General features: G+C 51.5%; 2 protein-coding genes and 1 pseudogene across 2 annotated transcripts in view; 1 reads left to right on the top strand and 2 right to left on the bottom strand.

Annotated features, from left to right (window-relative positions):
* Nucleotides 1-2,771: 2,771 nt before the first annotated feature.
* LOC116554597 lies at nucleotides 2,772-3,730 on the bottom strand (annotated as a pseudogene).
* A 1,452-nt stretch (nucleotides 3,731-5,182) lies between these two features.
* Nucleotides 5,183-18,090, bottom strand: MRPL21 (mitochondrial ribosomal protein L21). The gene is made up of 7 exons (XM_032282546.1): nucleotides 17,947-18,090; nucleotides 13,646-13,703; nucleotides 11,059-11,144; nucleotides 9,525-9,688; nucleotides 6,982-7,034; nucleotides 6,140-6,243; nucleotides 5,183-5,302 (listed from the first exon to the last, which is right to left on the bottom strand). The coding sequence occupies exons 1-7, from the start codon at nucleotides 18,044-18,046 to the stop codon at nucleotides 5,238-5,240; spliced, it is 630 nt and encodes a 209-aa protein (XP_032138437.1). The 5' UTR covers nucleotides 18,047-18,090; the 3' UTR covers nucleotides 5,183-5,237.
* IGHMBP2 (immunoglobulin mu DNA binding protein 2) overlaps nucleotides 18,086-23,086 on the top strand; it is a 35,255-nt gene continuing 30,254 nt past the window's right edge. Inside the window, exons 1-2 of the mRNA XM_032282545.1 lie at nucleotides 18,086-18,277; nucleotides 19,964-20,133. Coding sequence (XP_032138436.1) covers nucleotides 18,192-18,277; nucleotides 19,964-20,133 — 256 coding nt within the window. The 5' untranslated portion in view covers nucleotides 18,086-18,191. The remainder of the gene's footprint in view (nucleotides 18,278-19,963; nucleotides 20,134-23,086) is intronic.

Raw genomic sequence — 23,086 nt, 5'->3', positions numbered from 1 at the left:
CTGAGGGTCTTGGGAGCTCATGACTCTTGGGGCTCCACTAGGAAAACAGAAAATCCCAAAATAGGGGCTGTGCATGGCACCTTTTTCTATGTTCTTCAAGGGGTCTCAGGGTGGCTAGAAGTCTCCTCTGGGCCGGACACGGTGGCTCACACCTGTAATCCCAGCACTTTGGGAGGCCGAGGCTTGGCAAATCACGAGGTCAGGAATTCTAGAGCAGCCTGGCCAAGGTGGTGAAACCCCTGTCTCCACTAAAAATACAAAAAATTAGCCGGGTGTGGTGGCAGATGCCTATAATCCCAGCTACTTAGGAGGCTGAGGCAGGAGAATCGCTTGAACCCTGGAGGCAGAGGTTGAAGTGAGCTGAGATCGCACCACTGCACTCCAGCCTGGGTGACAGAGTAAGACTCTGTCTCAGGAAAAAAAAAAAAAAGTCTCCTCTAGATTTCTTCATGTGGCATCAAAGACGGCAAAGGGAAGGAGTCTTAGAAAAGCCAATTTGGGGAAATTTTAAGTTTTCTAAAAAGCCAATGAAGGTCTAAATTTTTCTCAGCAAAAAATCATGTTAACGTGCAAGTGGCTCATGCCTGTAATCCCAGCACTTTGGGAGGCCAAGGCCGGCAGATCACATGAGGTGAGGAGTTCAAGACCATCCTGGCCAACACGGCGAAACCTGTCTCTACTAAAAATATAAAAAAATTGTCCAGGTGTGATGGCACGCATCTACAGTCCCAGCTACTCAGGAGGCTGAGGCAGGAGAATCACTTGAACCCAGGAGGCGGAGGTTGCCACTGCACTCCAGCCTGGGCGACAGAGCAAAACTCAGTCTGAAAAAAAAAAAAAAAAAGAAAGCAAATGGTTGTAGTTCAGGTCTTCCCCTTTAGCGACATTTAATAACCACCTGATACCAGCTGCCGGGTGCTGAGCTCGAAGTGCCCAGCAGGTAGCGTTTACTACTTGTGTTAGCTCACATTAGCCATTACATACAGCATGCCGCGTGGGCACGTGCGTGGAGACATTCAGGATGCATGGCCAATAAGTGACAAGGGAGGTGGTCTGATAGGAAGTCCTGTGCTCAGTCCTTCGGCTCTCCTGCATCCTGGGTTGTCCCCCGCCATGCTCTCCTCCCATGCCTTACCCCATCTGCCATGGCTGGGAGGTTTTGCAGGTGGGGCAAATGGCCTGGGACTCGGGCCACCCCTGACCTCGCAGAGTGAGAAGCAGGCTCTGCAGTGAGAGGACACCTCTGCAGGGACAGAAGTGAAGGGCTGGGTTCTGGCTGAGGCAGCATTCATGGGAGGTGGGCGAATCTGTGCTTGGAGCCCCCCAGGGAAGCCCACCTGGCCTGATTGAGCAGCATATGTTCCTGTGAGAGAGGAAGCTGCCTGGGGAGCCCTGAGCCAGCCGGGGGAACGTCCTGGTGTGGAAGGACCTCCAGCCACTCGGGACAGTGCGTCGTGGGGTCTGCATCCCTGGGCCAGCCTGGGGGGACCACTTACATTCTGCAAGGCTAGTGATGTGGATCCACTTCTGCTGCTTCTTTCAGTGAAGTCACGCAATTTGTTAACCTAGTACACTTTTTTTTTTTTTTTGAGAGGGAGTTTCACTCTTGTTGCCCAGACTGGAGTGCAATGGAGCAATCTCAGCTCAGCAACCTCCGCCTCCTGGGTTCAAGCGATTCTCCTGCCTCAGCCTCCCGAGTAGCTGGGATTACAGGCACGTGCCACCATGCCCGGCTAATTTTGTATTTTTAGTAGAGACGGGGTTTCTCCATGTTGGTCAGGCTGGTCTCGAACTCCTGACCTCATGATCTGCCTGCCTTAGGTGATCCGCCTGCTTCAATCTCCCAGAGTTCTGGGATTACAGGTGTGAGCCACCTCGCCCAGCCACCTAGTCCACATTTTAAATTGTGGTAAAATACACACAAAATGTACTATTTCAACCACTGTAAGTGCACAGTTCAGTGGTGTTAAAGACACGCACGCTGTTGTGAAACCATCACTGCCATCCAGCTCCAGAACGTTCTTCATCCTGCAAAACTGAAAACTCTGTCCCCATTAAACGCTCATTTCCTACTCCTCCCTCCTCCAGCCCCCGGCACCCCCCATCTTACTACTTTCTGTTGCTAGGAATTTGACTATTCTGGGGACCTCGTGTAAGCGGAAGCATACAGTTCTTGTCTGTGTCTGGTTCTCTCCCTGAGTGTAATGTCTTCACGGTTCATCCCTGTTGTGGCCTGTGTCTGAACTGCCTTCCTTTTGATGGCGGAATGATATTCCACTGTGTGGAGAGACCACAGCTTGTTGATCCTTCCATCTGTGGACAGACACGTGGGTTGCTTCCTCCTTTTGGCCACTGTGAACAGTGCTGCTGTGAACATGGGTTTACAAACATCTCTTCATGACCCTGCTGTCAGCCGGGTGTGGTGGCTCACGCCTGTCATCCAGCACTTTGGGAGGCCAAGGCAGGCGGATCTGTTCTCATCTGTCAAATGTTGAGGCACAGGGACTTGCTCAAGGCCACATACAGCTGACTGTGGCAGGTCTGGGGTTCACACTCAGCTCTCCAGAACGCATACATACACATCACTCGCCACCACGCTGAACTGCCTGACTACAGCAGGTGTCTCCACAGCCTGTTCTGTACTTCAAGCACAGTAAGAAATGGAGCTGTGTTGACGTCAAAGAATATGATATAGGCAGTGATTTTTTTTTTTTTTTTTTTTAAATAGAGAGCAGGTACTGGCCAGCTTAGAAAAATAATCATGTTAGACGCCTTAGTTCATTCCTCTAATAAGCCTGTTGATCTGATCATCCCTGTTGCCAGCATCTCCACCTTCTACAAAATGGGTAGTCTTTTTCTTCATTCTGCCTCATGGAGAAGATAATTTGAAGGGCCACAGGAAGTTATTTGCTTCTTTGAAGCGTTTTACAACAGGATAGATCTCATGAATCAGATCCTCCATGCAGATGATGCCGTATTTTCCAAGAGATTGAGCAGTCAGAACGTTATCTGTCAAAACAATTCGCTTCTCTTTTATTTTGCCATGACCCCGTTTGTGGATTAGTTCATTTACTGACTTCAGATTTGGGTACCCCCATGTAATATATGGCTCTACGATCCTTAGCATGTTAATTGAAGCCTTGTTGAGCTTCACCAAGGCTCCATCGAAGACTTGACAAAGGCAAAGAAGCTGCAACACCTCTCGGACCTGCGGGCTCACGCCATCGATACCTCTGATCCTGATGACAGACGCCAGTTTGGGTTCTGCAGGTACACAGAAGTTGCCAACTTTCCTTGCCATCCTCACCATTTGAATTTCAGCTCTGTACACCTGCCTATATTCCTTGTGATAGTGCTTTGCTTTTTCGTAGATAAGCTTCCTCCTTGCCTTTCGAAGCATCTTTTGGGCAAACTTCTTTCTCAGGCGCCTGATCTTCAGCGCTGCGAAATTCCTTCGCTTTTTCTTAAGGGTTTCTGGCACAGCAGGGACCTTCTTCTTTTCTACACCCTCCATGGTTCCAGCCGGAAAAAGGGGAAGTTCAGGCCAGTGATTCTTAAACATCCTATAACCTGCCCACGGAACAGTGGCCACAGAAGACGCTGCTGGGCTGGCCAGGAGAGAACCCAGAGAGGAGGTGGGTGAGGGGAAAGAACACTAGGCCCATGCTTCTGGAGACAGAGTTTCAGATGGAGACAGCACGGCACAAGCTACCACATTTAGAAACTGATTACTCCCTGGCCGGGTGCGGTGGCTCAAGCCTGTAATCCCAGCACTTTGGGAGGCCAAGGCGGGTGGATCACGAGGTCAAGAGATCGACACCATCCTGGTCAACATGGTGAAACCCCGTCTCTACTAAAAATACAAAAAATGAGCTGGGCATGGTGGCACGTGCCTGTAATCCCAGCTACTCAGGAGGCTGAGGCAGGAGAATTGCCTGAACCCGGGAGGCGGAGGTTACAGTGAGCTGAGATTGGGCCATTGCACTCCAGCCTGGGTAACAAGAGCGAAACTCCGTCTCAAAAAAAAAATAAAAAAATAAAAAAAAGAAACTGATTACTCCCAGCTGCAGCTGCATCAAAGCTGCAAGCACACCACAGCCCCACATCCCTCCCACCACCCCAGCTTCACTGCAAGCAACAGCGGAGCCCTGGGAGGCCTGACAATGGGTTTTATCCAAATTCAGGCTGCCGGGGACAGGTGGGGCTGGGAGTGAGTGCTCAGTCCGCTGGGCTGGCAGGCCTGGCGCCCCCTGCTGCACGCAAAGGAGATGACAGGGGAGCTGGGCAGGCATCCACCAGGGCGCTGGGCACCTGAGGGTTTTTCTCATCTCCAGATCTCAGGGCGACTCCCCATGGGACTCCTGGGGAAGATACTTAGCATGGTCGGATTACAGGTTTGTTTCTGTCACTCGAAGCCCTAACTTCTTTTAGAGGATGGCCCCATCTCTGTGAATGAACCAAACCAGGGCCTGGAGTCATCTGACAGCTCCTCATCCCCACGCCCAGGCCCTTCCCTTTGCTGGTTCCTTCGCCACTCTGGCTCCGGGACCCTGTCCCTTCTCGCCTGGGTAGCTCCCAGCAGGCCCTACGGCCTGCCTCACCCACCCCTATAGAACCTGGCAGCCCAAGCCCTCTGGGACTGCCTGCTACTTCCAAGACTGAGTTCATAACACGCTGGGCCTCTGCTCTGTCCCCACGGTTGTCACGAGTTCCCAGAACATGCTGTGCCCACTCCCTAGCCTTCCCTCCTCCTGTCCTGTCCAGCCCTCTTGGGTCCCTGCTGTGCTCATGAGGCAGAAGGGCCAGGAGCAGGGACCCAAGGCCACCTGCTCTGAACCCCGGCCTTACAAAAGCACCTTGGGAGGGAGACAGGTCCACTTCGATCACTCGGAGATGGAATTCGCTGTTCTTGTCCATCCTGTGGAATCTAGATTGCACCTCCTGATATCAGCTCCAAGTCCCAGCTGCAACCCTGCCGCGTTCCCTTGGGCCCTCCCACTGCTGCGTGGGGTGGAGGGCTGCCAGGAACACTATTTGTCCAGCCCTGGGAGGGCCATGCTTGTCATTCTCCCTGAGTTCCTGTTTTCCCTGGCTCGGGGGGGCGGGTGCTTACAGACATGCTGCTTCAGTTAAACTATCCACAGCAGGCACGCACGCTGTAAACCAGAACACAGAAACTCAGTCTCCTTGGCAAGCAAGAGTTTATTTCTACACCTTTGTAAATATTAACTCAGTGATCACGACAAACATGGAGCAATCTCAATGCTGTTTATCCGGAGGACGGTCTGCGGGGTCACAATGACTGAAAGAAAAGATGTCATGGGCTTGACCACAGACTCTGCTGCCATCAGTTACAGCAGGGGTTGTGCACACAGCCCTCCCCTGCAATGCCCCCTGATGCACACGGCCATGTTTATCTCCAGGCCGTGTGTGTGCGCTGACTGCCTCGCTAGCCTGTTCTCTCACTGTTGGCAGGTGCAGAGGCTGGGACAGCAGACGCCTTGTGGCGTGCTCTGTGCTGGTACCTCACCTCTCTTCCCACAGTCTATGCTGCGACCTCTGGAGTGCGTGGGAGGATGGCCCCACCTGACTTACCCTGAGGCTACCTGGAAGTGTCAGTAGGTACACGAGAGGCTGCCCTACCCAGCTGACTGTAAGGTGAAGGCCAATACCAGTATTCTGGGTATATTTAACTATGCCCACTGTTGGTGGTTTTAGGCTGGCAACTGCAGCTGTAACAAGAGCTATGAGGGGCGGAATTCTGCGGCCGCTCAGCTGTGTGGCCCCGTGCCCCATGGCGTTCTGTCTCTCAGGATGCTCACTGTGGGGACTGTCCTCGGTGTGGTCCCACAAGGACAGCCCCAGGCCTGCTGGTGGATTAACCGCTGCCTTGGGGGCAATGCTAGGCATCATGGGTTGGAACAAAGTGGGGTCACGTGTGGAGGGTCAAGGAGAAGGGGAGTGAGGCTGGGCCCTCTGGGTGCCCCCTCCAAGATGAGGGTGGAAAGCGGGCAGTGGCAGCCAGAATGAGACCTGCCTGGCTTCCTGTCCCGAGACCCACACACCCACGATCTCCGCCCACACACGCCTGGCAACCTGCACCGTGCAGCAGGGCCCCTCGGTGCTTTCTCGAACTTACTTCTCTTCTTCTTGAAGTTTTTCCTTTTCCTAAATCTCATAATGATCCTTGGCCACGATTCTGTCTTTTCGATGACTGTGGCTTCTACTCGAACAAGATCCTTTCTAGAAGGAAGAAAAATAAACAGTGATGTACCTTTTGGATTATTTTTCAAATGCTTTAGGTGAGAATTTCTAAAATGAAGTTTTACTTTCTCTGTTGTTGATTATGAAATATGCCCATAATGTAAACATTTTGAAAACCATAAAAAAGAACCACAAAGAACAGTTCTGCAGAGTCTGTGAACACTTTTTTTTTTTTTTTTTTTTTTTGAGATAGTTTTGCTCTTGTTGCTCAGGCTGGAGTGCAGTGGCGTGATCTTGGCTCACTGTAACCACCACTGCTTGGGTTCAAGCCATTCTTCTGCCTCAGCCTCCCGAGTAGCTGGAATTACAGGCGTGCACCACCATGTCCAGCTAATTTTGTATTTTTAGTAGAGACGGGGTTTCTCCATGTTGGTCAGGCTGGTCTCGAACTCCCAAACTAAGGTGATCCGCCCGCCTAGGCCTCCCAAAGTGCTGGGATTATAGGTGTGAGCCACCGTGCCAGGCCCAGCCACCACGCCCAGCCCTGTGAACAAATCTTAAGAGGACCACATTGTAATAAAACAGCAAGAGACGAATAATTTGGCCTGGATGTTCTCACGGGCCCTAAATGTCCACCACTATTAAGTATAAATGTTGTGTTTGGTGTCAGCAGAGAATATGGTTGCCACACCCGACCTGGCCTAATGGCACCGTGACCACTGTTTGCATGTCCAGCCCTGGAGCCCCACACAAAGCCCCGCACTTCACGGCCATTACCCGAGGAGTGGCTTGCCAAGAAGCGTGAAGTTGTCTGCCCCGACCAGTAGGACCTGAAAAAATTCAACAGGTGTGTTTAATCAGCAGCTCATTACAATGAGTGACATAGTCGCTAATAACAGATAGTGACGTGAGCATAATGCAACATGAGAAAGACTGACCACACTGTGACATCAATTTCATCTGCCAGCTCGTGATCTCTTTAGCATTCAACACCTGGGGCTGTGAGCCAACCAGCGCACAGCCGTGGGGCGGCCTGAGGGAAACGCTCGAACCCTCAGAGGCAGGAGACACACAACTTAATTACTGCATACCATGGATTTGCATCTCGGTAGCTGCTGTGACCCTCATAGCAACCGTGGCTTCAAAAACCCTATCTATCCAAGCATAACACACAGAGAGAAAGTGCACAAATCATTCGACCTGTCTATAGGCGCAGCTGACAGTTCTGCTAATAGTGCAATGATTTAGGCTCAACTGTATTCTTTTAAGGGCTGCCAAATTCGGAAGAGCCAGGCAGCCATTCTCGATGCCGGGAAATCATGACACCAAGCGTGGCCACAGATGAAGACATCTTTGCCTTCCAAACGCAACAGTGCTTTTTCTTTATTTTCCTCTTTTTTTTTTTTGAGCTGGAGTCTCCCTCTGTCGCCCAGGCTGGAGTGCAGTGGTGCGATCTCAGCTCACTGCAACCTCCACCTCCCAGGTTCATGCGATTCTCCGCCTCAGCCTTCAGAGTAGCTGGGACTATAGGCTCCCACCACCACACCAGGCTAATTTTTTTTTTTTTTTTTGATATTTTTATTAGAGACGGGGTTTCACCATGTTGGCCAGGCTGGTCTTGAACTGACCTCAGGTGATCTGCCCACCTCGGCCCACAAAGTGCTGAAATTACAGGCATGAACCACTGTGCCCAGGCTACAGTGTTTCTATCAGATGTTGGAGATCATCTTAAATTTTACTGATTAGAAAAAATCCAATCATACTAAACTTAAATGCCTAGAGACAAAGTATGTTATATAACGAACTCCGCAGACATGCATATTAGATAATGACAAATAACAAAATCAGTATTTTTAGAGTTAGCTGCAGCATGACACGGTCACTCCCAGTGGGTTTCCTGTGATGAAAAACAATCTGCTTAGGAGAAGCTTTCTAGAATTTTTTGTTAATGTGAAATGTTTCAAATAATGCAAAGGTCTACCTTCTGAGGAGGAATTTTAGAAAATCACGTATCGCGTGTGTGTGTGTGTGTGTGTGTGTGTGTGTGTGTGTGTTGGACTCCTGCTCTGTCACCCAGGCTGCAGTGCAGTGCTGCGATCTTGGCTTACTGCATCCTCTGCCTCCCGGGTTCAAGCGATTCTCCTGCATCAGCATCCGGAGTAGCTGGGACTACAAGCATGTGCCACCACGCTCGGCTAAGTTTTTGTATTTTTAGTAGAGACAGGGTTTCACCGTGTTGGCCAGGATGGTCTCAATCTCCTGACCTCGAGAACCACCTGACTCACCGCCCAAAGTGCTGGGATTACAGGCTTAAGCCACTGCGCCCGGCCACAATCATGTATCTTATATTGTGATAATTAAGCAACCCAGAAAAGTTACCTGTTGCAGAGGTAATTATAATTTTATAAACAGAGTAGGTAAAAATCAAATAGACGCCCCTCCCAACCCCCCCGCCCAGCAAAAAGAATTAGAGCTAACGGCTAGAACTGCTTAGCTAAATAGACCATGCAGTTTTTTTGAGGTGGGGTCTCGCTCCGTTGCCCAGGCTGGAGTGCAGTGGCCAATCACAGCTCACTGCAGCCTTAACTTCCCAGGCTCAAGTGATCCTCCTACTTTAGCCCCACAAACAGCTGGGAGTACATGTGTGCCACCACGCCCAGCCAATTGCTTGGAATTTTAGTAGAGACAAGGTATTTGAGGTCTTGCTATGTTGCCCAGGCTGGTCTGGAACTCCTGAGTTCAAGCAGTCCCTGCCTTGGCCTCCCAGTGTGGGGTGGGTCATGCCCGGCCTAGGCCATGCAGTTCTGAATGGTGCGTAAGACACGTGAGCACCCAGGGAAATGCCTGTCAGCCAGTCTTCACCATTTAAAAACAGCAGCTGCTGTCAAAGGTAATGGCAGAATAGTGTCTTGGTAGAAACTGCGCAGTTTTTCCTCCTAGACGTGGGCTAGAAAGTGCACCACATCCTTTGCTGGGATTTTTATGATCTCTGCACTCAAGCATTTTTCCATGGGGGTGCATTAGTGAGACTGGAAGAGCGCAATAGAGACATGTTCTGCCCTCAGCACTGTGCAATGTGCGGTCTCCCTTCCTCCAAGAACAGACTTACTGGGCCAGGTACCGCCCTCAGAGCAGCGGAGGCCTGCCCTGCACTTGGACCCCAGCCCCACCGTGGGCATCCCCCACAGTCCCTTCTGAGCCTCAGCTTTGTTGGCCTCCACCTGGGACTGGGGGGACCCTCCTCAGTGTGAGCTGGAACGTAGGGATTGCATATTTGGTGGCTGAGCCCCTGAATGTCCAGAGAAGCTTGGTGGTCTCACCTTCTCCAGTCGAATTCTCTCTCCACACTGGAGGTCTAGTTCATTTCCAATTAAGATCAGGTCTTCGGAGGTCACCTTCCACTGGTGGCTGGCAAAGTGTACCACAGCAAAGAGCCTGCCGTACTGCCCCGTGGCGATCAGCTCATTCACCTTCCTCACGATCTCTGCGGGTAAGGCGGGTGGGCAGGCAGTCACCCTCCACTGCTCCCCCATGTACTGCAGTGTGACGTGCAGCTCCTGGTGGACGGGACGCCAGCACCCCTTGTGAGCACCTCACTGCGGGCGGCCCAGCCCTGCTCTACCCCCTGCAGGCACAAGTGTGGGCACAGGGCCAGTCTGCTGCTCCAGGAGCACTGGCACTGTGGCACGCGGGGCTTTCACAGACAGACGCTCCGCAAGACTGCAGAGAATGCCCACACCACCTCCTGCGACTTTCTCGCCTAAGCACTTGGCAGGCCTGGTTCCACTTCTACAAGTCTAGGGCGGGTGAAGCCCTCCACCTCGTTCATTCCCATTCGTTATTAATGAGGAGCCAGCAGGCCAGGAGTGTAAAAACGCTGAGAAGTGAAAGGAGAGGCCTTTGCCATGAGGAATGCCCCGCATCCCACCCTCACATCCCACCCCTGGGGCAGGACAGGTTCTCCCTGCATGCCTGTGCCCACAGGGGCTCCGTGCTCCGTTCCTGTCATCCCTGCTCTGACACAGGTCACAGTTCCCTCTCTCTTGCACTGTTTACTCTGAACAAGCATTTATTTATTTATTTATTTTTTAAAGACAAGGTTTCACCATGTTGGTCAGGCTGGTTTTGAACTCCCGACCTCAGGTGATCCGCCAGCCTTGGCCTCCAAAGTACTTGGATTACAGGTGTGAACCCCCAGGCCCAGCCTGAACAAGCATTTAATGCGCACTGACGCCTGGCCCGACTGAGGGCTGGACACACGGAAGGGACGACAGAGTGCCTGCCCCAGAAACTGTCAACACCAGAGCGCTGGCGTCGAGGGCAAAACTCTCGGTGGGCCTGTTTCACTCGCACAGTATCTGAAACAGCATTTAGAACGTAAGAAGATAAACTGTGAGAAGATTCCACTCAACAGTCTTGATTTCCAGCGTTTTGGAAAGCGAGGATCATGGGTCCCTTTTGACGTGGGCTCCAGGTCGACATGAGTACTGATGCCCCTACGTGTTTCTCCAACAGCCAGGGTGGCACCGGCTTCCGTGAGCTGTGCTGAACTGTACCAGCTGGGGTGAGCTGTCCCTGAGCCCACCAGGAGCGGGAGATGAGAGATAGGGCAGGACCCCGCCTCACTTATGCCAGCTGCCTGCAGTGTGGCAGGCGTTCAAGGAGTAGTCAAACGAGTAACACTTGAAATACTGACACTAACCAGCAGAAGTGAACGTGAGTGCTTGCCCTGAGCTGTGTCTGGGAGCACCGGAAACACGGAGCCCTCGCTCTGTGCCCGGGGACCACCTCTGTGGTGACGGGAGCAGGGTCTGGGCGGTGCCCTCCAGTTTCCGTCTCCCAGGGAGGTCTTACCCGCATGGTGTCTGGTCTCCTCAACTGGGTCTGGCAGGACAATTTCTGGCCATGGAGGTGAACTCAGGGAGGTTTTAGGAACATATCTGTAAAACACATTTCATACACAAATGTCACACGCACTTGAAAAGGCAGCTTAAAGCCTCCAAGAAATGGCCACACACAAATGTTGGGAAGGGACCCCAGGCCACAAAAAGGCTGGCTATTTAGGACAGGCCCCGCCCATCTGCGGTAACCCGAGGACAGGCTCCCTGCATCCTCTTACAGCCACAGGGAGCAGTGGCTCATCATTTACTCACTAAAGCAGGAACTCTCAGCGGTCTGCTCCAAGAGCCCACGCTTGGGCACCTCTCAATGCTGCAAGGGTGCCCATCCAAGGAAGCTGGGCTTGTGGTATCTCGGGACACATTTACCTTGGAGGCACAGGCTGAAATGCCCAGCCCTCCACTTTCCCCACAACCCGGGATACAGGGCCAGCAGCTCTCCTGCCTCGCCTGGCATCCAGTGGCCCTGGAATGGCAGCTCCAATGACCCTTCGCCACATCCTGCTCAAACAGGACCATGTTCCCTGCCCCTGCCCACCTCCAACTCCTCCCAGGTAAGTGCCTGCTCTTCCTTCATGCCCAGATGACTGACAGGCAGAACTGGCTCTGACCCCTGACAGTTAGTCCTGGTGTCTAAAACTGAGCAGATGGGAAAACAAGCACCCACCAGAAAGGGCTGTGATGGGATCAGATGGCGACTGTTCCCAGCCGGCCCCAGCACTGCCAGTGCTCTCAATCCCAGCAGCTATATAGCACCAGTCCCCAGCCGCCTCCCCCTCCCCCCTCAGGATGCCAAGCTTGGTGCAAGCAACACCTCTTTTTTTTTTTTTTTTTTTTTTTGGATGGGGTCTTGCTCTGTCACCTAGGCTGGAGTGCAGTGGCACAATCTTGGCTCACTGCAACCTCTGCCTCCAGGGTTCCAGCGATTCTCCTGCCTCAGCCTCCTGAGTAGCTGGGATTACAGGCAAATGCCACCATGCCTGGTTAAGTTTTGTATTTTTAGTAGAGACAAGGTTTCGCCACGTTGGCCAGGCTGGTCTCAAACTCCTGGCCTCAAGTGATCCGCCCGCCTCAGCCTTCCAAAGTGCTGGGATTACAGTCGTGAGGCACCGCGCCTGGTCCACTGACTTCTTCATTTTGTGACTCTCCCCAGCCTGCTCAGACCCAGGCAGGTCGGGGGAGAAGAGGGGAGGAAAGAAAGGGAGGGCCTAGATTCAAAAGGAGGTGGGATCTTTCTGACTTTCTGCTGTCTACAAAGAGGGAGGGTGGGTAGATTCCAAACTGAACTATTCAGAACTCTTTTTAAGCTTTTATTGCTGCTGCCACTGCAAAGTAAAATTTCAGTCTTTCTCTCCAGTGTCGCATTAGGAAGGAGAAAACTACCTGCTCCACATGCAAAACGTGCGGCCCCCACACCAAGGACCAGGTGCGTCCATGCTGTTGGCTGGCACGCAGGAGGGGCTCCACAAGAATCTGGGAGAGGAATGAATGCTTTCCCAGTGGGGAAGGGCCTGGAGCGCCTAGAAACGTGAACTCTGTGGTCTGTGGCTGGTCAATGACCTGAGGGACAAGGAGGACAAGGAAGGTGCTGCTCTCTACAAAACGTCTTTGATGTGCTTGATGGCCATCTCCCCAGATGGGCCCAGCCGTGCTCAGTGTGAGAAGAACACACTGGCAGCAGGTGCTAATCTCTCACACAGGACAGACAAGCACAACCTGGCCACGTGCTAACTTACAACCTCTTCCTACGCTCAGATTCACAGCTTCTCAGAGAAGCAAGAAAGCCTTTGCACCTCCCCACTGCGGAGAAGCCCCGGAGTCCCGGCAGCAGTAAGAGCAGGCAACGTTTTGTGAGTGCTTACTGTATGCCAGGCACTGTTCTAAGCGCTGTAACTGTATACACTTACATAATCCTTTCCAGCACTTATGGAGATAGAAACAAACACTGCTTCCATCTGGGAGAAGCCCGGCGTCCCAGGCAGTGAGGGGCAGCCAGACTGCACCCTGGGGCTCCCCTGTGATCACTGCTCCCCCGCACTGCTCCTGTGTCTCCCACCAGTGAGTGGACGCTGTCAAGTGTCTCCTGCAGCTTTTAATACCTTAAAAATGTTTTTCTCAAGTACAAAATATCAACACTAAATGTGCTTTTTCAAAGAATGAGTTTCTCTGAGAGACCCTGATGCAACCTTCCTCATCAGAAATCTTGATTTAGGATTTCAAGCTTCTCCATAAAAAAGAGCAAACACATACAGTCTTTCTCTTTGGTTTCTTGCAGTTACGTCTTTTATTTTAAGGGGCTGAGAAAAATACCGTCAAAAAAGTGAAAGCCAAAAGTGGTGCTGCGTGCCTGTAATACTGTGGCGGGATCACTGTAGGCCAGGAGTTCAATACCAGTCTGGGAAACATAGTGAAACTGTCTTTAAAAAAAAAAAAAAGGAAATTTAAATATTACTGAGAACCAAAAGGTAGGAAGTTTTGACTTTAAAAAGGCGGTTCTACAAATGAAAGGAAAAGAGGCACCAAAACCCACATTTTGATATTACCCTGGTGGAAATGAAGTACTCTGCGAATTGAACCTTTGAGCAGCAGACCAAAGGGACCCTGGGGGAAGAAGAGAGACATGCATCATTACTATTAATACAACAAATGCAAACTGCTCCTCCCGGTATGCGGTGTAAACCACTGCATGTCAAGCTGCCTGCAGAAACACCTAGGTGAGCAAAACCAAAAGAACGTCACTTACAGCTACTGGCTATGTGTGCTGAGCTCAGCTTGCCACGCCATCAACAAGCGCCTGAGACCAGAAGCACCCGCCCACTAACTCATGCCTTCACCAAGTGCCCAGTAGGTTCAGCCCCTGTTCCGTGCCCAAGTGTGGGAGCAGCCTCCACGATGGCCCTGCTGAGCCCCGCCTCCTGCTATTCTGGCCCCCGTCACCCCTGTCATCCCCCAAGGAGTGGTCTGTGTGTCCCACAGCTTGTGACAGATGTGCCGGCTCATCACTTCTGGGATTAGGTGATAACCACTGGGCCTTCCATCTTGGATGCCTGCGCTCACTCTCTCCGATCTCGGCCTTGGGGCAGCCCTGCTGTCAGCAGCCCTACGTAGAGGTCCACGTGACGGGGAACTGGGCCTATCGCCAACACCCACAGGAACGACCTTGCAAGTGGATTCTCCAGCTGCTGGCGCAGCGGAGTCTTGAGAGAACTACAGTCCATGTGAGCTAACGAGACCGAGCCAGAACCAGCCACCTAAGCTGCTCCTGTGTTCTTGACCCTCAGAATTGGTGTGAGGCTATAAACGTTTTCAGCTGCTAAGTTTTGGGGCAATTTCTGATGTAACTGTAGCTATCGAATAGACCAGGGAACAAAGGCATTCAGCCTACTGAGAAGAGAGGGGCTCAAAATAAGTGCTTAGGTGCAAAAAGCGGAGAACAGGTTTCTCAATAACCACTTTTATTATTTATTTATTTATTTATTTATTTTAAAGACAGGGTGGGTTTCACCATGTTGGCCAGGCTGGTCTTGAACTCCTGACCTCAGGTGATCCGCCTGCCGCAACCCCCCAAAGTGCTGAGATTACAGGCGTTAGCCACCACGCCCAGCCAATAACCACTTTTAAAGAAATTAAGCTATAATCTACATACCATAAAAGTGACCCTTTTAAAGTTCACCCATTAGCACTGGCTCCCTGTTTGTGTCTCCTCGGCTGCCTTCTCTCCTCTCCCATTTGGGTGCCTGGGGTCCAACCCTGGGCCTTTAGCTCTCCTCCATCCATGGCCATTCTTCTGGTGACTGCATCCAGTCTGATGGATTTAAATGCCCTGGATGTGCTGGTGACTCCCAGGTTGACACCTCCAGCCAGGGCCTCTCCCCTGGACTCGCATACCCACCTCCCACTCTGTCTAATGAGCACCTCACACTTCCAGAGGCTCCTCATTTCTCCCATGCCTGCGTCTCTCACACTCCTCCCTCTCACGAGGGCAACTTCATCCTCCCAGTTGCTCAGGCCCCAAACCTCCATCAGTTTTGACCCCCTTCTCTTGCACACTACTCAGCCAACCCATCGGCAAATCCTATTGGCTCTCCCTTCAAGCGATCCAGGATCTAACCAATTAGATCCTGGATCTAATTAGATCCTGCAAGCCACCACCTTCTCTTGCCTAGATTACTCCTAACACTCGACCCTCATTCTTGCCTTTCTTTCCTGCATGGCAGCTAGAGGAATTCTGTTAACACGTAGGTCAGAAGATGTCTCCATTTTGCAGAAACTCTCCAAGAGCTTCCCATTTCCTTCAGAGAAAAAAACCAAGTTCTCGCAGCAGTGGGCAGGGTGCCTGGAAAGGCGGGGCAATGCGACCTCCTACCGCCTCTCAGAATCTGCCTCTCTGTCTCTTTCCCCGGTTAACTCTTCATCCACACTCCACTTCCCTGCAGTTCCTGAAATGTGCCAGGCTCAAGCTTGTATCCTCCTCCTTGTGTGAGCTGTGCCCTCACTTCCTGCATGTTTCCATGCAAACACCATCTCAGAGGAGAGGGTCTCTTTTCTTAGGAGAGAGATCACCCCTTTGCCAGGTGTGGTGGTGGGCGCCTGTAGTTCCAGCTACTTGGGATGCTGAGGCACAAGAATCATTTGAATCCAAGCGGCGGAGGTTGCAGTGAGCTGAGATCGTGACACTGCACTCCAGCCTGGGCAACAGAGTGAGACTCTGCCTCGAAAAATAAAAGAAAAAAGAAAAAAAGAAAAAACTTATTATTGCCATCTGATGATGCCGCTATAGAAATATTCCAGTGATTTTGAACTCAGCACCTCTCTTGGAAGCCATCCCGTTGTGAAAAACTCAGCAAGCTTCTGTATCTAATTTGCTTTTAGCTTTGGCCTTGGGTCCACAGGGAACAAACATTCTGCTTCCTCTCCCACAGTATTTCCTTTAGATCATCCTGGGGACTGTGACTGTGCACTTCCATCCTGTCTGCTTTGCTCACCTTTCAAGGACCCAGCTGCTCACTGTTTGGTCACCTTCTCTGTACTCACTCCACTGTGTGTCTTTCTCTCTTAAAGCGTGAGTCTGTACTTGAACACAGCATTGGAGGGGTGGTTTCATGTAGGTAGGTGGCATGGAGTAAGTCCCACTGCTTTTGTAAAAACTTTCCTGCCTACTTAAACCCAAGTTTTATTACGGAAAATGCCAAACATACAAAAGTAAAGGGAACTCTAGTGAACTCTCTCTCAATTATCCCTTCCCAGGTTCAACAGTTACCAACTCATGGTTAATTTTGGCATCTGCATTGCTTCTCGCCCAACTCTGTGATTATTATTACTTTCTTAAATTAATACTTTCTTAATACAGACTTTATTTTCTAGTGCAGTTTTAGTTTCACACCAAAATTGAGTGGAAGGTACAGAGAGTTCCCATATGTCCCCTGCCCACGTCCCCACAGCCTCCTATCAATATCCCCCACAAGGCTGGCACGATCCTTACAATCAATGAACCTACACTGACACATCATTGTTATCCTCAGTCCACAGTTTACATTAAGGTTCACCTTTGGTGGTGTACATTCTACGGATTTGGACAAACTTAAAATGGGATGTTATCTACCATTGTATTATACATACAGAATAGTTTCACTGCCCCCAAAGTCCTCTGAGCTCCACCTATTCATCCTTTCCTCCCAAATCACATTATCTCTCATCTATCTTTTTACTGTTTCCACAGATTTGCCTTTTCCAGAATGTCAGAGTGGGAAACATACAAGATGTAGCCTTTTCTGGTTGACTTCTTTTACTTAGTAACATGTATGTAAGTTTCCTCCATGTCTCTTCATGATTCATTTCTTTCTATTGTATGGATGTGCTACAGTTCATGTAACCATTCATACCCTGAAGGACATCTGGGTTGCTTCCAAGTTTTGGCAATTATGGAACAATTTTTTTTGAGACGGAGTTTTGCTCGTTACCCAGCCTGGAGTGCAGTGGCCGATCTCGGCTCACCACAACCTCCGCCTCCTGGGTTCAAGCAATTCTCCTGCCTCAGCCTCCCGAGTAGCTGGGATTACACGCGCGCGCCACCATGCCCAGTTAATTTTTATATTTTTAGTAGAGACGGGGTTTCACCATGTTGACCAGGAGGTCTCGATCTCTTGACCTCGTGATCCACTCGCTTCGGCCTCCCAAAGTGGTGGGATTACAGGCGTGAGCCACCATGCCCGGCTGGAACAATTCTTTAAATAGAGTTAGATCCAGTTTTTCTTTTTTGGGGTCATGGTGAGACATGAGACCCAGGTTTAAAACAAACATAAACACTCGTACACACAAATATACACTTCAACCATTTTCAGGCAGAGATTTACAGAGTTTTTGACGAACATAACCTTTTTGGAGCCTCATATCAGCCCAGCGCCTTAAATACGGCTGTTTCTTTTGTTGAATTCAGATTAGGCTAGGATATTCATCATGATTTTTCAGAGCTGCTCGCAGCCTGGGGCAATGGTTCAAGCACAGGCTTTGGAGCCGAACTGAGCTGCGCCTGAGCACTCTTCTTCCCCTTCCCCGCTGCGTGACCCTGGACAGGTTACCTAGCTCCTCTGAGCTGCAGGCTGGTCCCCCATAATATAGGGGCTATACCGAAGTTCAAGGGCTATCGTCAGAATTCAGGCTACTAACTGAAGGAATGAGAATCTGAACCTGGGTTCCCCCGCCTCCAAAACCCGTGCTATATTCATTCAGTACAAACGCGATCAACACACAAGGCACCAGGTCGGACCCCGGCACATACATGGCGAGACTGCAGAGAGCAGCGCTCGCTCCGCGTCCTCCCTTCACTCCATATCCCGGGTCTCACCCGCTCCGGGCCCAGAAGGTCTCAGGATGTTGCGGCTGCACGCGGACACCAGCCGCCCGAAAGTGACTGTCAGGGCGGTTGCCGCCATGGCCGCCGCCATCTTCCCGCAGCCTCAGCCGGAAGCGGAAGCGACGCGAACCTCGTGCGTAACGCACGGGCCCGATGGGGAACGTCGGTCCGGCTGTAACAACGCTCCGGCGCGGAAGCGCGACATCTGCGGCTCTGGGCCCAAGCTGGCGGCGGCGATGGCCTCGGCGGCCGTGGAAAGCTTCGTGACCAAGCAGCTGGAGCTGCTGGAGCTCGAGAGAGACGCGGAGGTGGAGGAGCGAAGGTACAGGCGGCCGCCGGCGCCGCTCCCTCGCGGTCGGTCCCGCGGTGTCCCGGGCAGAGTCTCCGAGGGGCTCGGCCTCACAGCCTGGGGCAGGAATTTCGTCTCCGACCCCCGAGTCCGGGCCAGGGACCGTCCGTCCCCTGCTTGGTCACCCCGAGTTGTCAGTCTCGGCACCTCCCGGGCAGCGCGCTGCGCTTTGGAACTCTTAAGAAGCCCTTTCGTTTCTCGACCCGAGACGCCCCAACGCTGACACCCTGGGCCCCGGCCCCGACCCCACTTCCGCCCGCAGCGGGTTAGCGGCCCTTTCCCTTGTTGTCCGGTAAACGTGGTTTGCGCCCGTTCCGTGCCCGGCCCCGGCAGCGTGGGTCAGGTGCAGCGGCTGCCTCGGATCCGGCCCGCTGCGGGCTGGGCCTGAGCACAGTCCCTCCGGCTCCGGCGCCTCCAGGCCCGGCTGCGCGCGTGCTGGGGAGAACGAGCCTGGAGGAGGAACGCCCTTCCCCGGGGAGGGTCGCGGTGGCTCCAAGGAGGAGGTGGTGCCCGAAGGAAAACTGGAGTTAAGCCGGTGGATGCGGGGTGGGGTGGGGAGCAACCCTGAGAGGTGTGGACAGCCACGTGAGAGCTGGCCTTGCTTCCGAATGGGATTATTTATTTGTCCAAAACGAACAGAGCTGACACACATGTGCTTTCCATGCGTTAATTCCTATGCACCTCTGCCAACCCTGCAGGGTAGGTTTCTACTACTGTCATTTTCCGTCTAAGGAGATGGAGACAGACGGGTTAAGTAACTTGCCCAGGGTAACACGCTATAGCCCGACTCGCCATCAGGCAGTCTGCCTCCAGAGTTTGCAGGCAGCCATAGGTCGGCAGAATTTGTCCGAGAGGCTTTTGATCGTGGCGATTGAGAGCTTTTGCAGTTACTTGACTTTATCAGAATCCCAGCTCCTTCATATATGGCTGTGTGACTTCGCAGGTTCTGTCTCGGAGCCTTACTTAACTTCATCTGTGAAAGTGGGATGATTCCCACCTGACGGGTTTGCTCTGAAGGAAACGATCCTGTCAGTCAGGTGCTCAGAACCGTGCCAAGGACAGAGTCAGCCCCCATGGCAGTGGCTCTTCCTGAGAATGCTGAGCAGACTGGCAGGGCGAACCGGGAAGGCCCTGGCTAAGGAGCCAGCGTTCTGCTCAGTGTGTGCAGGATTGGCCATCAGCGGGGTTAAGCAGGAGAGGGAGGCGAATAGATTTGCATTATTAGGAGGGTCTCTGGGTCTCCTGTATTTGACTGGACTAGGAGGGGCCAGAAATAAGGTAGTTGACAGGCTCTTTTTAACCCAGGTGAGCAGTGATGTGGGTTTGAACCAGGGCTGTGGCAGCCAGGATAAGAGGCAGAGAAGTCCAGGTAGAAATAGGGGGAGCCTGAGAGGACTGAGTGACAGATAGGAGTAGAGCAGGGAGGACCAACGGCAGCATCTGTCTCAGGTGACTGGGAGAAGGGTTGTGGCATTAACTGCCCAGGGGGGATGTAGAAGGAGCGGGTTTGGGAGTGAAGCAGATTCAGAGTTCCATGGGGACATGTTTAGTGCCCGTGAGTAGATCTTTATCTGTGTTTCTTTCCCTTTTACTTTTTCTGCATGGGTGGAAGTAGAAACTGGTAAAAACCCTGAAGCATCAACACCAGGTGTCTTCCAGGTCCTGGCAGGAGAACATCTCTCTGAAAGAGCTCCAGAGCCGAGGTGTGTGTTTGCTGCAGCTTCAGGTATCCAGCCAGCGCACGGGGCTGTACGGACGGCTGCTGGTGACCTTGGAGCCCAGGCGATGCGGTTCTGCGGCAGCTCTTCCCAGTAACAGCTTCGCTTCCGGTGTGTGCCTATTCATCCAGACAGACACTGAAATTGACTGGCATTCAGACCACCTTGTACCCTCATAGAGACTGGATTACAATGACCAGTTGGAGAATAAAGCATTGCAGTGAAGAACTCTTTAATCAGAAGTCCAACAATTGATGTGGGTTTTTGTTGTCTAGATTAGCATTGTCCAAAATGGTAGCCATTAGCCATGCGTGGCCATCAAGCGTTTGAAGTGTGGCTTGTGATTGACGCAGATGTAGAATACACAACAGATTTGGAAGATTATGTTAAGAGCAGTTGGGAATATCTCGAGTGATTTTTTTGGAATACTGATGACATGTTGAAGTGTTTTTCATATATTGGGTTAAATATGTTGTTATTAAAATAATTTACCCATTTCTTTTAAATTTTTTTTTTTTTTTGAGCCGGAGCCTCACTCTGTAACCAGGCTGGAGTGCAGTGGCATGATCTTGGCTCACTGCAACCTCCGCCTCCTGGGTTCATGCGATTCTCCTGCCTCAGCCTTTTGAGTAGCTGGGACTACAGGCGTGTGTCACGACGCCCAGCTACTTTTTTTTTTTTTGGTATTTTTAGTAGAGACGGGGTTTCACCATATTGGCCAGGATGGTCTTGTACTCCTGACCTCAGGTGATCCACCCACCTCAGCCTCCCAGAGTGCTGGGATTACAGGCGTGAGCCACCGTGTCTGGCTTCTTTTAAATTTTTTAATATAGCTACTAGAAAACTTAAAACTACACGTGACTGGGTGCCTTTAATCCTGGCATTTTGGGAGGCCGAGGTGGGTGGATCGCTTGAGCTCAGGAGTTCAAGAGCAGCCTGGGCAACATGGCAAAACCCCATCTCTACAAAAAATAGAAAAATTAGCCCGGTGTGGTGGTGTGCACCTGGAAAGGAGGGGCGGTTAGGAGAAGCTTCTTAACCACATGCCTGGGACGCTTGTGTTAGACGGCCACTGCCCCGGAAACCAGGAAACCAGGAGGAAGCAGCATTGCCGGGGCTGTCCTTTTTACTATAAAAGTGGCTCTACCTCGTTTTGGTGGTGATGGAGTTTTGAATTTCATATTTTGATTTCATAGACTTTTGCCCAGCAATTAGGAATACCGGCTGGATTTGGAGAACATGGGATGAGGGTGTTGAGAGAGGAGGGGCCAGGAGGGGAGCCTGCAGGTTAGAGTCCGACCTGAGCAGAGTTTGAGATCTTACACTTGCTTGTTACGTGGCCTAGAGTGAGTTACTCACCCTCCAAAGATCAGGAACAGCAGTACCTTGTGGCGTTGCCCTCAGGATGGAAAGTGTGTACAGGCGGGTTGAAAACTGTGAAATGCAAAAGTCAAAATGTTTATTTAGGGCCGGGCGTGGTGGCTCACACCTGTAATCCCAGCACTTCAGGAGGCCGAGGTGGGTGGATCATGAGTTCAAGATATCGAGACCATCCTGGCAAACATGGTAAAACCCCACCTCTACTAAAAATGCAAAAATTAGCCAGGCATACTGGCGGGCGCCTGTGGTCCCAGCTGCTTGGGCGGCTGAGGCAGGAGAATCGCTTACACCCAGGAGGTGGAGGTTGCAGTGAGCTGAGATCATGCCACTGCACTCTAGCCTGGTGACTGAGCGAGACTGTCACAAAAAACAAGAGTGTGTATATATATTCAGTAAGTGTTGTGGAGTGCATGACCTAAGAGATTAATAATAGCTGATAAACAGGAAGTCAGAAGAAGTGGCGTTCATGCAGAAAAGTGGCAAGCTGAAATTATGGTTGTTGATACAGCTGTTGATTAGATTCAGGTAGAGTGGTTATCTGTTCCTTTTCTGAGGAGCAGTCTTAAGTCTCAGTAGCTCAGATACACATCTGGAAATGTGGGGCTCTACACAAGGCAGCTAGTGGAAAGGTTGCGGAGGGATGGGATCCTCTAGCCCCGTGGCAGTCCCTGTGCACGGAGCCAACCCTCTGTCCCGCGAGCTTGTTGCCACATATGCTTTGTCTTTATAAAGTTAGGAAACGTGTTTCAAGGTGCAGATGAAACTCAGTGTCTAGAAGATTGCAGACATGGGGAGTACATGGAGTGTGAACAGGTGTGGGTGACCCGCGCTTTTATCTCACAGTGGGTTGTGTCAGTCCTAACTGCCTATGTTCTGAGTGACAAAAATCTGAGTCAGACTGGCTTTTTTATTTTTATTTTTTTTGCCCTCCCCCCCCCCCCGGACTGAGTGATGAAAATCTGAGTCAGACTGGCTTTTTAAAAAGTTTTTATGTTTCGTCCCCCTTGCCCCCCTGACTGGCTTAAGCAAGAAGGGACTGTGTCAGTTGTTGTGACTGGAAGGCTGGCTTCAGGACCCAAAGGAGCATGCCAGGACTTAGTTTCTCTCCATTTCTTGGCTCTGCCCTCTTCTTGGCTCTCCCGTCTGCCCTCTTCTTGGTGTTTTTTTTTTTTTTTTTTTCAGCCATTTTAGAGTTTAAGCCTTTCACTGCTGTGCAGGCTGCACTGTAGTGGCACAATCATGGCTCACTGCAGCCTCGAACTCCTTGGCACAAGTGATCCTCCTGCTTCAGTGTCCTGAGTAGCTGGGATTACAGGTGTGAGCCTCTGTGCCTGGCTGGGATGGATCTTCATCTCAGGTGCCTCATGGTAGCAGTTCTAGCCCCTAATCCTCACAGGTTTCCTGTCAAGCTGGAGAGAGGGAGTGTCTCTATCCAGATGCCCAAGTACAGGTCTTCACACATCTCAGGCCTGTGACTTGGTCTCATGCCCATCCCTGAAGCAATCACGGTGGCCAGGGGCATGTGAAGCACTGAACAGCTTAAACCTGGACTGGGGGAAACCCCTTGGACTCACCTGACAGGTGGGAGACACAAGACAGTTGTCCTAGGCAGTAGGAAGGGCTGTGCTGTGTGGGCGTTTCTGCATGGAATGTTCTTTCCTTTTTTTTTTTTTTTTTTTTGAGT

This window comes from Sapajus apella, unplaced genomic scaffold (genome assembly GCF_009761245.1).
Source record: "Sapajus apella isolate SASKATOON/1434 unplaced genomic scaffold, GSC_monkey_1.0 scaffold14, whole genome shotgun sequence".
Taxonomy (NCBI): Eukaryota; Metazoa; Chordata; class Mammalia; order Primates; family Cebidae; genus Sapajus; species Sapajus apella.
Note: the sequence above shows the minus strand (reverse complement) of the source record. Positions and strands in the feature narration are given on the sequence as shown.

What these genes read in the sequence shown, in the direction of transcription:
- MRPL21 (XM_032282546.1), bottom strand. Translation starts at nt 18,046, where the DNA reads ATGGCGGCGGCCATGGCGGCAACCGCCCTGACAGTCACTTTCGGGCGG. An exon ending in AGTACTTCATTTCCACCAGG is followed by an intron (nt 11,145 to 13,645) that starts GTAATATCAAAA and finishes TGTGTTTTACAG; the next exon opens with ATATGTTCCTAAAACCTCCC. An exon ending in GGAGACCAGACACCATGCGG is followed by an intron (nt 9,689 to 11,058) that starts GTAAGACCTCCC and finishes CCTTACCCGCAG; the next exon opens with AGATCGTGAGGAAGGTGAAT.